Source organism: Oncorhynchus keta, chromosome 34, assembly GCF_023373465.1.
Source record: "Oncorhynchus keta strain PuntledgeMale-10-30-2019 chromosome 34, Oket_V2, whole genome shotgun sequence".
NCBI lineage: Eukaryota > Metazoa > Chordata > Actinopteri > Salmoniformes > Salmonidae > Oncorhynchus > Oncorhynchus keta.
Window position 1 is genome coordinate 13,967,579 of NC_068454.1, and position 14,996 is coordinate 13,982,574.

The 14,996-nt window shown below is 43.0% G+C and overlaps 1 protein-coding gene across 9 annotated transcripts in view; it reads left to right on the forward strand.

Annotated features, from left to right (window-relative positions):
- The window catches only part of LOC118376230 (guanine nucleotide exchange factor DBS-like), a 113,048-nt gene that overhangs the window by 94,377 nt on the left and 3,675 nt on the right, over nucleotides 1-14,996 (forward strand). For 7 of the 9 annotated variants that reach the window (XR_008089841.1, XM_052493206.1, XM_052493211.1 and 4 more), the window contains 3 exons: nucleotides 13,138-13,223; nucleotides 13,727-13,813; nucleotides 14,829-14,903. Coding sequence is in view for 8 of the 9 variants with exons in the window: in XM_052493206.1 (XP_052349166.1) it covers nucleotides 13,138-13,223; nucleotides 13,727-13,813; nucleotides 14,829-14,903 (248 nt within the window). In the remaining variant the exon portion in view is untranslated. The remainder of the gene's footprint in view (nucleotides 1-13,137; nucleotides 13,224-13,726; nucleotides 13,814-14,828; nucleotides 14,904-14,996) is intronic. The other 2 variants (XM_052493210.1, XM_052493212.1) reach the window with 2 other exon arrangements.

A 14,996-nucleotide genomic window follows, 5' to 3' on the forward strand; every position in this document is an offset into this window, starting at 1 on the left:
GGTACAGAGTAACATTCAGTTGGTGGTACAGAGTAACATTCAGTTGGTGGTACAGAGCAACATTCAGTTGGTGGTACAGAGTAACATTCAGTTGGTGGTACAGAGTAACATTCAGTTGGTGGTATAGAGTAACATTCAGTTGGTGGTACAGAGTAACATTCAGTTGGTGGTACAGAGTAACATTCAGTTGGTGGTATAGAGTAACATTCAGTTGGTGGTATAGAGTAACATTCAGTTGGTGGTATAGAGTAACATTCAGTTGGTAGTACAGAGTAACATTCAGTTGGTGGTACAGAGCAGCATTCAGTTGGTGGTACAGGGCAGCATTCCTTTGGTGGTACAGAGTAACATTCAGTTGGTGGTACAGGGCAGCATTCCTTTGGTGGTACAGAGTAACATTCAGTTGGTGGTACAGGGCAGCATTCCTTTGGTGGTACAGAGTAACATTCAGTTGGTGGTACAGAGTAACATTCAGTTGGTGGTACAGAGTAACATTCAGTTGGTGGTACAGAGTAACATTCAGTTGGTGGTACAGAGTAACATTCAGTTGGTGGTATAGAGTAACATTCAGTTGGTGGTACAGAGTAACATTCAGTTGGTGGTACAGAGTAACATTCAGTTGGTGGTACAGAGCAACATTCAGTTGGTGGTACAGAGTAACATTCAGTTGGTGGTACAGGGCAGCATTCCTTTGGTGGTACAGAGTAACATTCAGTTGGTGGTACAGAGTAACATTCAGTTGGTGGTACAGGGCAGCATTCCTTTGGTGGTACAGAGTAACATTCAGTTGGTGGTACAGAGTAACATTCAGTTGGTGGTACAGAGCAGCATTCAGTTGGTGGTACAGAGTAACATTCAGTTGGTGGTACAGAGTAACATTCAGTTGGTGGTACAGAGTAACATTCAGTTGGTGGTACAGAGTAACATTCAGTTGGTGGTACAGAGTAACATTCAGTTGGTGGTACAGAGTAACATTCAGTTGGTGGTCCAGAGTAACATTCAGTTGGTGGTACAGAGCAACATTCAGTTGGTGGTACAGAGTAACATTCAGTTGGTGGTACAAAGTAACATTCAGTTGGTGGTACAGAGTAACATTCAGTTGGTGGTACAGAGTAACATTCAGTTGGTGGTACAGAGCAACATTCAGTTGGTGGTACAGAGTAACATTCAGTTGGTGGTACAGAGTAACATTCAGTTGGTGGTACAGAGCAACATTCAGTTGGTGGTACAGAGTAACATTCAGTTGGTGGTACAGAGTAACATTCAGTTGGTGGTATAGAGTAACATTCAGTTGGTGGTACAGAGTAACATTCAGTTGGTGGTACAGAGTAACATTCAGTTGGTGGTACAGAGTAACATTCAGTTGGTGGTACAGAGTAACATTCAGTTGGTGGTACAGAGTAACATTCAGTTGGTGGTATAGAGTAACATTCAGTTGGTGGTACAGAGTAACATTCAGTTGGTGGTACAGAGTAACATTCAGTTGGTGGTACAGAGCAACATTCAGTTGGTGGTACAGAGTAACATTCAGTTGGTGGTACAGAGTAACATTCAGTTGGTGGTACAGAGCAACATTCAGTTGGTGGTACAGAGTAACATTCAGTTGGTGGTACAGAGTAACATTCAGTTGGTGGTATAGAGTAACATTCAGTTGGTGGTACAGAGTAACATTCAGTTGGTGGTACAGAGTAACATTCAGTTGGTGGTATAGAGTAACATTCAGTTGGTGGTATAGAGTAACATTCAGTTGGTGGTATAGAGTAACATTCAGTTGGTAGTACAGAGTAACATTCAGTTGGTGGTACAGAGCAGCATTCAGTTGGTGGTACAGGGCAGCATTCCTTTGGTGGTACAGAGTAACATTCAGTTGGTGGTACAGGGCAGCATTCCTTTGGTGGTACAGAGTAACATTCAGTTGGTGGTACAGGGCAGCATTCCTTTGGTGGTACAGAGTAACATTCAGTTGGTGGTACAGAGCAGCATTCAGTTGGTGGTACAGAGTAACATTCAGTTGGTGGTACAGAGTAACATTCAGTTGGTGGTACAGAGCAGCATTCAGTTGGTGGTACAGGGCAGCATTCCTTTGGTGGTACAGAGTAACATTCAGTTGGTGGTACAGGGCAGCATTCAGTTGGTGGTACAGGGCAGCATTCCTTTGGTGGTACAGAGTAACATTCAGTTGGTGGTACAGGGCAGCATTCCTTTGGTGGTACAGAGTAACATTCAGTTGGTGGTACAGGGCAGCATTCCTTTGGTGGTACAGAGTAACATTCAGTTGGTGGTACAGAGTAACATTCAGTTGGTGGTACAGAGTAACATTCAGTTGGTGGTACAGAGCAGCATTCAGTTGGTGGTACAGGGCAGCATTCCTTTGGTGGTACAGAGTAACATTCAGTTGGTGGTACAGGGCAGCATTCCTTTGGTGGTACAGAGTAACATTCAGTTGGTGGTACAGGGCAGCATTCCTTTGGTGGTACAGAGTAACATTCAGTTGGTGGTACAGAGTAACATTCAGTTGGTGGTACAGAGCAACATTCAGTTGGTGGTACAGAGTAACATTCAGTTGGTGGTACAGAGTAACATTCAGTTGGTGGTACATAGTAACATTCAGTTGGTGGTACAGAGTAACATTCAGTTGGTGGTACAGAGTAACATTCAGTTGGTGGTACAGAGCAGCATTCAGTTGGTGGTACAGAGTAACATTCAGTTGGTGGTACAGAGTAACATTCAGTTGGTGGTACAGAGTAACATTCAGTTGGTGGTACAGAGTAACATTCAGTTGGTAGTACAGAGTAACATTCAGTTGGTGGTACAGAGCAGCATTCAGTTGGTGGTACAGGGCAGCATTCCTTTGGTGGTACAGAGTAACATTCAGTTGGTGGTACAGGGCAGCATTCCTTAGGTGGTACAGAGTAACATTCAGTTGGTGGTACAGGGCAGCATTCCTTTGGTGGTACAGAGTAACATTCAGTTGGTGGTACAGAGCAGCATTCAGTTGGTGGTACAGAGTAACATTCAGTTGGTGGTACAGAGTAACATTCAGTTGGTGGTACAGAGTAACATTCAGTTGGTGGTACAGAGCAGCATTCAGTTGGTGGTACAGAGTAACATTCAGTTGGTGGCACAGAGTAACATTCAGTTGGTGTTATAGAGTAACATTCAGTTGGTGGTACAGAGTAACATTCAGTTGGTGGTACAGAGTAACATTCAGTTGGTGGTACAGAGTAACATTCAGTTGGTGGTACAGAGTAACATTCAGTTGGTGGTACAGAGCAGCATTCAGTTGGTGGTACAGAGCAACATTCAGTTGGTGGCACAGAGTAACATTCAGTTGGTGTTATAGAGTAACATTCAGTTGGTGGTACAGAGTAACATTCAGTTGGTGTTATAGAGTAACATTCAGTTGGTGGTACAGAGTAACATTCAGTTGGTGGTATAGAGTAACATTCAGTTGGTGGTACAGAGTAACATTCAGTTGGTGGTACAGAGCAGCATTCAGTTGGTGGTACAGAGTAACATTCAGTTGGTGGTACAGAGTAACATTCAGTTGGTGGTACAGAGTAACATTCAGTTGGTGGTACAGAGTAACATTCAGTTGGTAGTACAGAGTAACATTCAGTTGGTGGTACAGAGCAGCATTCAGTTGGTGGTACAGGGCAGCATTCCTTTGGTGGTACAGAGTAACATTCAGTTGGTGGTACAGGGCAGCATTCCTTTGGTGGTACAGAGTAACATTCAGTTGGTGGTACAGGGCAGCATTCCTTTGGTGGTACAGAGTAACATTCAGTTGGTGGTACAGAGCAGCATTCAGTTGGTGGTACAGAGTAACATTCAGTTGGTGGTACAGAGTAACATTCAGTTGGTGGTACAGAGTAACATTCAGTTGGTGGTACAGAGCAGCATTCAGTTGGTGGTACAGGGCAGCATTCCTTTGGTGGTACAGAGTAACATTCAGTTGGTGGTACAGGGCAGCATTCCTTTGGTGGTACAGAGTAACATTCAGTTGGTGGTACAGGGCAGCATTCCTTTGGTGGTACAGAGTAACATTCAGTTGGTGGTACAGAGTAACATTCAGTTGGTGGTACAGAGCAACATTCAGTTGGTGGTACAGAGTAACATTCAGTTGGTGGTACAGAGTAACATTCAGTTGGTGGTACATAGTAACATTCAGTTGGTGGTACAGAGTAACATTCAGTTGGTGGTACAGAGTAACATTCAGTTGGTGGTACAGAGTAACATTCAGTTGGTGGTACAGAGTAACATTCAGTTGGTGGTACAGAGTAACATTCAGTTGGTGGTACAGAGTAACATTCAGTTGGTGGTACAGAGTAACATTCAGTTGGTGGTACAGAGTAACATTCAGTTGGTGGTACAGAGTAACATTCAGTTGGTGGTATAGAGTAACATTCAGTTGGTGGTACAGAGTAACATTCAGTTGGTGGTACAGAGTAACATTCAGTTGGTGGTACAGAGCAACATTCAGTTGGTGGTACAGAGTAACATTCAGTTGGTGGTACAGGGCAGCATTCCTTTGGTGGTACAGAGTAACATTCAGTTGGTGGTACAGAGTAACATTCAGTTGGTGGTACAGGGCAGCATTCCTTTGGTGGTACAGAGTAACATTCAGTTGGTGGTACAGAGTAACATTCAGTTGGTGGTACAGAGCAGCATTCAGTTGGTGGTACAGAGTAACATTCAGTTGGTGGTACAGAGTAACATTCAGTTGGTGGTACAGAGTAACATTCAGTTGGTGGTACAGAGTAACATTCAGTTGGTGGTACAGAGTAACATTCAGTTGGTGGTACAGAGTAACATTCAGTTGGTGGTCCAGAGTAACATTCAGTTGGTGGTACAGAGCAACATTCAGTTGGTGGTACAGAGTAACATTCAGTTGGTGGTACAAAGTAACATTCAGTTGGTGGTACAGAGTAACATTCAGTTGGTGGTACAGAGTAACATTCAGTTGGTGGTACAGAGCAACATTCAGTTGGTGGTACAGAGTAACATTCAGTTGGTGGTACAGAGTAACATTCAGTTGGTGGTACAGAGCAACATTCAGTTGGTGGTACAGAGTAACATTCAGTTGGTGGTACAGAGTAACATTCAGTTGGTGGTATAGAGTAACATTCAGTTGGTGGTACAGAGTAACATTCAGTTGGTGGTACAGAGTAACATTCAGTTGGTGGTACAGAGTAACATTCAGTTGGTGGTACAGAGTAACATTCAGTTGGTGGTACAGAGTAACATTCAGTTGGTGGTATAGAGTAACATTCAGTTGGTGGTACAGAGTAACATTCAGTTGGTGGTACAGAGTAACATTCAGTTGGTGGTACAGAGCAACATTCAGTTGGTGGTACAGAGTAACATTCAGTTGGTGGTACAGAGTAACATTCAGTTGGTGGTACAGAGCAACATTCAGTTGGTGGTACAGAGTAACATTCAGTTGGTGGTACAGAGTAACATTCAGTTGGTGGTATAGAGTAACATTCAGTTGGTGGTACAGAGTAACATTCAGTTGGTGGTACAGAGTAACATTCAGTTGGTGGTATAGAGTAACATTCAGTTGGTGGTATAGAGTAACATTCAGTTGGTGGTATAGAGTAACATTCAGTTGGTGGTATAGAGTAACATTCAGTTGGTAGTACAGAGTAACATTCAGTTGGTGGTACAGAGCAGCATTCAGTTGGTGGTACAGGGCAGCATTCCTTTGGTGGTACAGAGTAACATTCAGTTGGTGGTACAGGGCAGCATTCCTTAGGTGGTACAGAGTAACATTCAGTTGGTGGTACAGGGCAGCATTCCTTTGGTGGTACAGAGTAACATTCAGTTGGTGGTACAGAGCAGCATTCAGTTGGTGGTACAGAGTAACATTCAGTTGGTGGTACAGAGTAACATTCAGTTGGTGGTACAGAGTAACATTCAGTTGGTGGTACAGAGCAGCATTCAGTTGGTGGTACAGAGTAACATTCAGTTGGTGGCACAGAGTAACATTCAGTTGGTGTTATAGAGTAACATTCAGTTGGTGGTACAGAGTAACATTCAGTTGGTGGTACAGAGTAACATTCAGTTGGTGGTACAGAGTAACATTCAGTTGGTGGTACAGAGTAACATTCAGTTGGTGGTACAGAGCAGCATTCAGTTGGTGGTACAGAGCAACATTCAGTTGGTGGCACAGAGTAACATTCAGTTGGTGTTATAGAGTAACATTCAGTTGGTGGTACAGAGTAACATTCAGTTGGTGTTATAGAGTAACATTCAGTTGGTGGTACAGAGTAACATTCAGTTGGTGGTATAGAGTAACATTCAGTTGGTGGTACAGAGTAACATTCAGTTGGTGGTACAGAGCAGCATTCAGTTGGTGGTACAGAGTAACATTCAGTTGGTGGTACAGAGTAACATTCAGTTGGTGGTACAGAGTAACATTCAGTTGGTGGTACAGAGTAACATTCAGTTGGTAGTACAGAGTAACATTCAGTTGGTGGTACAGAGCAGCATTCAGTTGGTGGTACAGGGCAGCATTCCTTTGGTGGTACAGAGTAACATTCAGTTGGTGGTACAGGGCAGCATTCCTTTGGTGGTACAGAGTAACATTCAGTTGGTGGTACAGGGCAGCATTCCTTTGGTGGTACAGAGTAACATTCAGTTGGTGGTACAGAGCAGCATTCAGTTGGTGGTACAGAGTAACATTCAGTTGGTGGTACAGAGTAACATTCAGTTGGTGGTACAGAGTAACATTCAGTTGGTGGTACAGAGCAGCATTCAGTTGGTGGTACAGGGCAGCATTCCTTTGGTGGTACAGAGTAACATTCAGTTGGTGGTACAGGGCAGCATTCCTTTGGTGGTACAGAGTAACATTCAGTTGGTGGTACAGGGCAGCATTCCTTTGGTGGTACAGAGTAACATTCAGTTGGTGGTACAGAGTAACATTCAGTTGGTGGTACAGAGCAACATTCAGTTGGTGGTACAGAGTAACATTCAGTTGGTGGTACAGAGTAACATTCAGTTGGTGGTACATAGTAACATTCAGTTGGTGGTACAGAGTAACATTCAGTTGGTGGTACAGAGTAACATTCAGTTGGTGGTACAGAGTAACATTCAGTTGGTGGTACAGAGTAACATTCAGTTGGTGGTACAGAGTAACATTCAGTTGGTGGTACAGAGTAACATTCAGTTGGTGGTACAGAGTAACATTCAGTTGGTGGTACAGAGTAACATTCAGTTGGTGGTACAGAGTAACATTCAGTTGGTGGTATAGAGTAACATTCAGTTGGTGGTACAGAGTAACATTCAGTTGGTGGTACAGAGTAACATTCAGTTGGTGGTACAGAGCAACATTCAGTTGGTGGTACAGAGTAACATTCAGTTGGTGGTACAGGGCAGCATTCCTTTGGTGGTACAGAGTAACATTCAGTTGGTGGTACAGAGTAACATTCAGTTGGTGGTACAGGGCAGCATTCCTTTGGTGGTACAGAGTAACATTCAGTTGGTGGTACAGAGTAACATTCAGTTGGTGGTACAGAGCAGCATTCAGTTGGTGGTACAGAGTAACATTCAGTTGGTGGTACAGAGTAACATTCAGTTGGTGGTACAGAGTAACATTCAGTTGGTGGTACAGAGTAACATTCAGTTGGTGGTACAGAGTAACATTCAGTTGGTGGTACAGAGTAACATTCAGTTGGTGGTCCAGAGTAACATTCAGTTGGTGGTACAGAGCAACATTCAGTTGGTGGTACAGAGTAACATTCAGTTGGTGGTACAAAGTAACATTCAGTTGGTGGTACAGAGTAACATTCAGTTGGTGGTACAGAGTAACATTCAGTTGGTGGTACAGAGCAACATTCAGTTGGTGGTACAGAGTAACATTCAGTTGGTGGTACAGAGTAACATTCAGTTGGTGGTACAGAGCAACATTCAGTTGGTGGTACAGAGTAACATTCAGTTGGTGGTACAGAGTAACATTCAGTTGGTGGTATAGAGTAACATTCAGTTGGTGGTACAGAGTAACATTCAGTTGGTGGTACAGAGTAACATTCAGTTGGTGGTACAGAGTAACATTCAGTTGGTGGTACAGAGTAACATTCAGTTGGTGGTACAGAGTAACATTCAGTTGGTGGTATAGAGTAACATTCAGTTGGTGGTACAGAGTAACATTCAGTTGGTGGTACAGAGTAACATTCAGTTGGTGGTACAGAGCAACATTCAGTTGGTGGTACAGAGTAACATTCAGTTGGTGGTACAGAGTAACATTCAGTTGGTGGTACAGAGCAACATTCAGTTGGTGGTACAGAGTAACATTCAGTTGGTGGTACAGAGTAACATTCAGTTGGTGGTATAGAGTAACATTCAGTTGGTGGTACAGAGTAACATTCAGTTGGTGGTACAGAGTAACATTCAGTTGGTGGTATAGAGTAACATTCAGTTGGTGGTATAGAGTAACATTCAGTTGGTGGTATAGAGTAACATTCAGTTGGTGGTATAGAGTAACATTCAGTTGGTAGTACAGAGTAACATTCAGTTGGTGGTACAGAGCAGCATTCAGTTGGTGGTACAGGGCAGCATTCCTTTGGTGGTACAGAGTAACATTCAGTTGGTGGTACAGGGCAGCATTCCTTTGGTGGTACAGAGTAACATTCAGTTGGTGGTACAGGGCAGCATTCCTTTGGTGGTACAGAGTAACATTCAGTTGGTGGTACAGAGCAGCATTCAGTTGGTGGTACAGAGTAACATTCAGTTGGTGGTACAGAGTAACATTCAGTTGGTGGTACAGAGTAACATTCAGTTGGTGGTACAGAGCAGCATTCAGTTGGTGGTACAGGGCAGCATTCCTTTGGTGGTACAGAGTAACATTCAGTTGGTGGTACAGGGCAGCATTCCTTTGGTGGTACAGAGTAACATTCAGTTGGTGGTACAGGGCAGCATTCCTTTGGTGGTACAGAGTAACATTCAGTTGGTGGTACAGAGTAACATTCAGTTGGTGGTACAGAGCAACATTCAGTTGGTGGTACAGAGTAACATTCAGTTGGTGGTACAGAGTAACATTCAGTTGGTGGTACATAGTAACATTCAGTTGGTGGTACAGAGTAACATTCAGTTGGTGGTACAGAGTAACATTCAGTTGGTGGTACAGAGTAACATTCAGTTGGTGGTACAGAGTAACATTCAGTTGGTGGTACAGAGTAACATTCAGTTGGTGGTACAGAGTAACATTCAGTTGGTGGTACAGAGTAACATTCAGTTGGTGGTACAGAGTAACATTCAGTTGGTGGTACAGAGTAACATTCAGTTGGTGGTATAGAGTAACATTCAGTTGGTGGTACAGAGTAACATTCAGTTGGTGGTACAGAGTAACATTCAGTTGGTGGTACAGAGCAACATTCAGTTGGTGGTACAGAGTAACATTCAGTTGGTGGTACAGGGCAGCATTCCTTTGGTGGTACAGAGTAACATTCAGTTGGTGGTACAGAGTAACATTCAGTTGGTGGTACAGGGCAGCATTCCTTTGGTGGTACAGAGTAACATTCAGTTGGTGGTACAGAGTAACATTCAGTTGGTGGTACAGAGCAGCATTCAGTTGGTGGTACAGAGTAACATTCAGTTGGTGGTACAGAGTAACATTCAGTTGGTGGTACAGAGTAACATTCAGTTGGTGGTACAGAGTAACATTCAGTTGGTGGTACAGAGTAACATTCAGTTGGTGGTACAGAGTAACATTCAGTTGGTGGTCCAGAGTAACATTCAGTTGGTGGTACAGAGCAACATTCAGTTGGTGGTACAGAGTAACATTCAGTTGGTGGTACAAAGTAACATTCAGTTGGTGGTACAGAGTAACATTCAGTTGGTGGTACAGAGTAACATTCAGTTGGTGGTACAGAGCAACATTCAGTTGGTGGTACAGAGTAACATTCAGTTGGTGGTACAGAGTAACATTCAGTTGGTGGTACAGAGCAACATTCAGTTGGTGGTACAGAGTAACATTCAGTTGGTGGTACAGAGTAACATTCAGTTGGTGGTATAGAGTAACATTCAGTTGGTGGTACAGAGTAACATTCAGTTGGTGGTACAGAGTAACATTCAGTTGGTGGTACAGAGTAACATTCAGTTGGTGGTACAGAGTAACATTCAGTTGGTGGTACAGAGTAACATTCAGTTGGTGGTATAGAGTAACATTCAGTTGGTGGTACAGAGTAACATTCAGTTGGTGGTACAGAGTAACATTCAGTTGGTGGTACAGAGCAACATTCAGTTGGTGGTACAGAGTAACATTCAGTTGGTGGTACAGAGTAACATTCAGTTGGTGGTACAGAGCAACATTCAGTTGGTGGTACAGAGTAACATTCAGTTGGTGGTACAGAGTAACATTCAGTTGGTGGTATAGAGTAACATTCAGTTGGTGGTACAGAGTAACATTCAGTTGGTGGTACAGAGTAACATTCAGTTGGTGGTACAGAGTAACATTCAGTTGGTGGTACAGAGTAACATTCAGTTGGTGGTACAGAGTAACATTCAGTTGGTGGTACAGAGTAACATTCAGTTGGTGGTACAGAGTAACATTCAGTTGGTGGTACAGAGTAACATTCAGTTGGTGGTACAGAGTAACATTCAGTTGGTGGTACAGAGTAACATTCAGTTGGTGGTACAGAGCAACATTCAGTTGGTGGTACAGAGTAACATTCAGTTGGTGGTACAGAGTAACATTCAGTTGGTGGTATAGAGTAACATTCAGTTGGTGGTACAGAGTAACATTCAGTTGGTGGTACAGAGTAACATTCAGTTGGTGGTACAGAGTAACATTCAGTTGGTGGTACAGAGCAACATTCAGTTGGTGGTACAGAGTAACATTCAGTTGGTGGTACAGAGTAACATTCAGTTGGTGGTACAGAGCAACATTCAGTTGGTGGTACAGAGTAACATTCAGTTGGTGGTACAGAGTAACATTCAGTTGGTGGTACAGAGCAACATTCAGTTGGTGGTACAGAGTAACATTCAGTTGGTGGTACAGAGTAACATTCAGTTGGTGGTATAGAGTAACATTCAGTTGGTGGTACAGAGTAACATTCAGTTGGTGGTACAGAGTAACATTCAGTTGGTGGTACAGAGTAACATTCAGTTGGTGGTACAGAGTAACATTCAGTTGGTGGTACAGAGTAACATTCAGTTGGTGGTACAGAGTAACATTCAGTTGGTGGTATAGAGTAACATTCAGTTGGTGGTACAGAGTAACATTCAGTTGGTGGTACAGAGTAACATTCAGTTGGTGGTACAGAGTAACATTCAGTTGGTGGTACAGAGCAACATTCAGTTGGTGGTACAGAGTAACATTCAGTTGGTGGTACAGAGTAACATTCAGTTGGTGGTACAGAGCAACATTCAGTTGGTGGTACAGAGTAACATTCAGTTGGTGGTACAGAGTAACATTCAGTTGGTGGTATAGAGTAACATTCAGTTGGTGGTACAGAGTAACATTCAGTTGGTGGTACAGAGTAACATTCAGTTGGTGGTACAGAGTAACATTCAGTTGGTGGTACAGAGTAACATTCAGTTGGTGGTACAGAGTAACATTCAGTTGGTGGTACAGAGTAACATTCAGTTGGTGGTACAGAGTAACATTCAGTTGGTGGTACAGAATAACATTCAGTTGGTGGTACAGAGCAACATTCAGTTGGTGGTACAGAGTAACATTCAGTTGGTGGTACAGAGTAACATTCAGTTGGTGGTATAGAGTAACATTCAGTTGGTGGTACAGAGTAACATTCAGTTGGTGGTACAGAGTAACATTCAGTTGGTGGTACAGAGTAACATTCAGTTGGTGGTACAGAGCAACATTCAGTTGGTGGTACAGAGTAACATTCAGTTGGTGGTACAGGGCAGCATTCCTTTGGTGGTACAGAGTAACATTCAGTTGGTGGTACAGAGTAACATTCAGTTGGTGGTACAGGGCAGCATTCCTTTGGTGGTACAGAGTAACATTCAGTTGGTGGTACAGAGTAACATTCAGTTGGTGGTACAGAGCAGCATTCAGTTGGTGGTACAGAGTAACATTCAGTTGGTGGTACAGAGTAACATTCAGTTGGTGGTACAGAGTAACATTCAGTTGGTGGTACAGAGTAACATTCAGTTGGTGGTACAGAGTAACATTCAGTTGGTGGTACAGAGTAACATTCAGTTGGTGGTACAGAGTAACATTCAGTTGGTGGTACAGAGTAACATTCAGTTGGTGGTATAGAGTAACATTCAGTTGGTGGTACAGAGTAACATTCAGTTGGTGGTACAGAGTAACATTCAGTTGGTGGTACAGAGTAACATTCAGTTGGTGGTACAGAGTAACATTCAGTTGGTGGTACAGAGTAACATTCAGTTGGTGGTACAGAGTAACATTCAGTTGGTGGTACAGAGTAACATTCAGTTGGTGGTATAGAGTAACATTCAGTTGGTGGTACAGAGTAACATTCAGTTGGTGGTACAGAGCAACATTCAGTTGGTGGTACAGAGTAACATTCAGTTGGTGGTACAGAGTAACATTCAGTTGGTGGTATAGAGTAACATTCAGTTGGTGGTACAGAGTAACATTCAGTTGGTGGTACAGAGTAACATTCAGTTGGTGGTACAGTAACTGACAAAGGTTGGGAACCACCGGCTTAATAATTTAAGGAATGTGAAATTATTCATACTTTTACTTTTGATACTTTAGTTTATTTTCGCAATTACATTTTATTTTGATAAGTAAGTATATTTAAATCCAAATACTTAGACTTTTAATCAAGTAGTATTTTACTGGGTGACTTTCACTTTTACTTGAGTCATTTTCTATTAAGGCATCTTTACTTTTCGTCAAGTATGACAATTGGGTCAGGGAGGTACTTAGATCCAGACTGATTGTGGAGAAGACACTAACGTACGTAGGCATGACATAGCGTTTGGCCGGAACAAGGAGTCTGGGTGGCCAAGCAACTTGTCTTCGCCTCTCTTGCACCAATGAGAAGGATTTATTTTCCAGTCTAGTATGTCTCGTATAAATCACATGGTTCTGGGTTTTGTGGGTGCAGGATTGATCATAGTTATAACCTGAACACAACATGTTGTGTCCCCTCTGTGGGTTGCAGTGTGTTTCTGACTGTTTCATCCTCCTGTTTCCCCCAGTTCATTTAGAAGAGGGGAGAGGAGCATGAAAGTGAAGAAGGGAGAACCCAGCAGCCCCGACGCTAACTCCTCCCCAATAACCAAAGGTGAACAGAGAGGGGGGGTGGGAGGGTAGGAGCGTCAGCTGTATAACGCAAACCCAGCTCAGAACACCACTTTTCAACTGGGTCTAATGCTAAATTCAGCACTATTTTTTTTACTCTCACATGTGTCTAATACTTATCACTTTACTAAAGCTCCCCTTGTTAATCTAAACAACACTACCTTCTGACTTTTACACTTTACTAAACTTTGCTTCTCCCTCTTTGATGAGATGACTAATCTTTCTCTTCACTTTCCCCTCTTACACCTTTTTCCCTATGTGGTCTCTTCTTTCTATTTTGGATGTCTTTCTCTCATCACTGCACTTTCTATCTTTTGCTCCCTTTTATTATTACTCGCATGCCTCTTCCTGTCACTCTTCTGTTTCTCATCCTACTCGCCTCTCCCTCCTGCCCTCTCTACCCTGCTCCTCTCCCTCCTGCCCTCTCTACCCTGCTCCTCTCCCTCCTGCCCTCTCTACCCTGCTCCTCTCCTTCTCCTGGCCCAGACGGGGCAGTGACCAGTCCTACCTTTAACAGAGCAGCAGTGGCTAAAAAGCGTTTTACCTTGCAGGGCTTCAGCAACTTCAGCAAAGGTAATAGCACTGTCTCGCCACCAGGGGCTGCCATAATACTTTATGTTACTACATCATGACAGGGCTTTACAAGGCCAATGTCAGCACTGTAGAATACAACATGAAAAAAATGGCATGCTTCCTTCCACAGACTTCTCACCTCCTGACAAAAAAAGCTTAACTTTACCCAGGATGCCTCTCTCTCTGCCAGGTACAGATTAGCGTCTAGAGAGGTAACTTCGGCCCATAGCTTTAGCCGACCAATTAGAGCTATACTGTAGCTGATAGTAAATTGACCGCTTCAGACCCTGTATCTCTGTTTTTCACCCCTGTGGTGTGTGCTACTACTGACAGAGTAGACATACTTCCTGTAACTTCCTCTTTAAAGATGTGCTACTACTGACAGAGTAGACATACTTCCTGTAACTTCCTCTTTAAATATGTGCTACTCCTGACAGAGTAGACATACTTCCTGTAACTTCCTCTTTAAAGATGTGCTACTACTGACAGAGTAGACATACTTCCTGTAACTTCCACTTTAAAGATGTGCTACTACTGACAGAGTAGACATACTTCCTGTAACTTCCACTTTAAAGATGTGCTACTACTGACAGAGTAGACATACTTCCTGTAACTTCCACTTTAAATATGTGCTACTACTGACAGAGTAGACATACTTCCTGTAACTTCCTCTTTAAAGATGTGCTACTACTGACAGAGTAGACATACTTCCTGTAACTTCCTCTTTAAAGATGTGCTACTACTGACAGAGTAGACATACTTCCTGTAACTTCCTCTTTAAAGATGTGCTACTACTGACAGAGTAGACATACTTCCTGTAACTTCCTCTTTAAAGATGTGCTACTACTGACAGAGTAGACATACTTCCTGTAACTTCCACTTTAAAGATGTGCTACTACTGACAGAGTAGACATACTTCCTGTAACTTCCACTTTAAAGATGTGATACTACTGATTTCTACTTCCTGATAGTGTCTAGCTGCTCCTCTTCACTCTCTTCTCTTCTATTCGGCTAGGTTCTCCCACAAGCCCTGACCATAAAACCAAACGTCATGAGATAAAGAGTGATCCCACTCCGTTCGGCTTCAAAGGTACACCATCCCATAATAACTCTATTCCCTGACTCTGTGGTCGACCACGGTCACTGTATTTGATCCTTTCGACCGTGGTTGGTCAGGGTGATT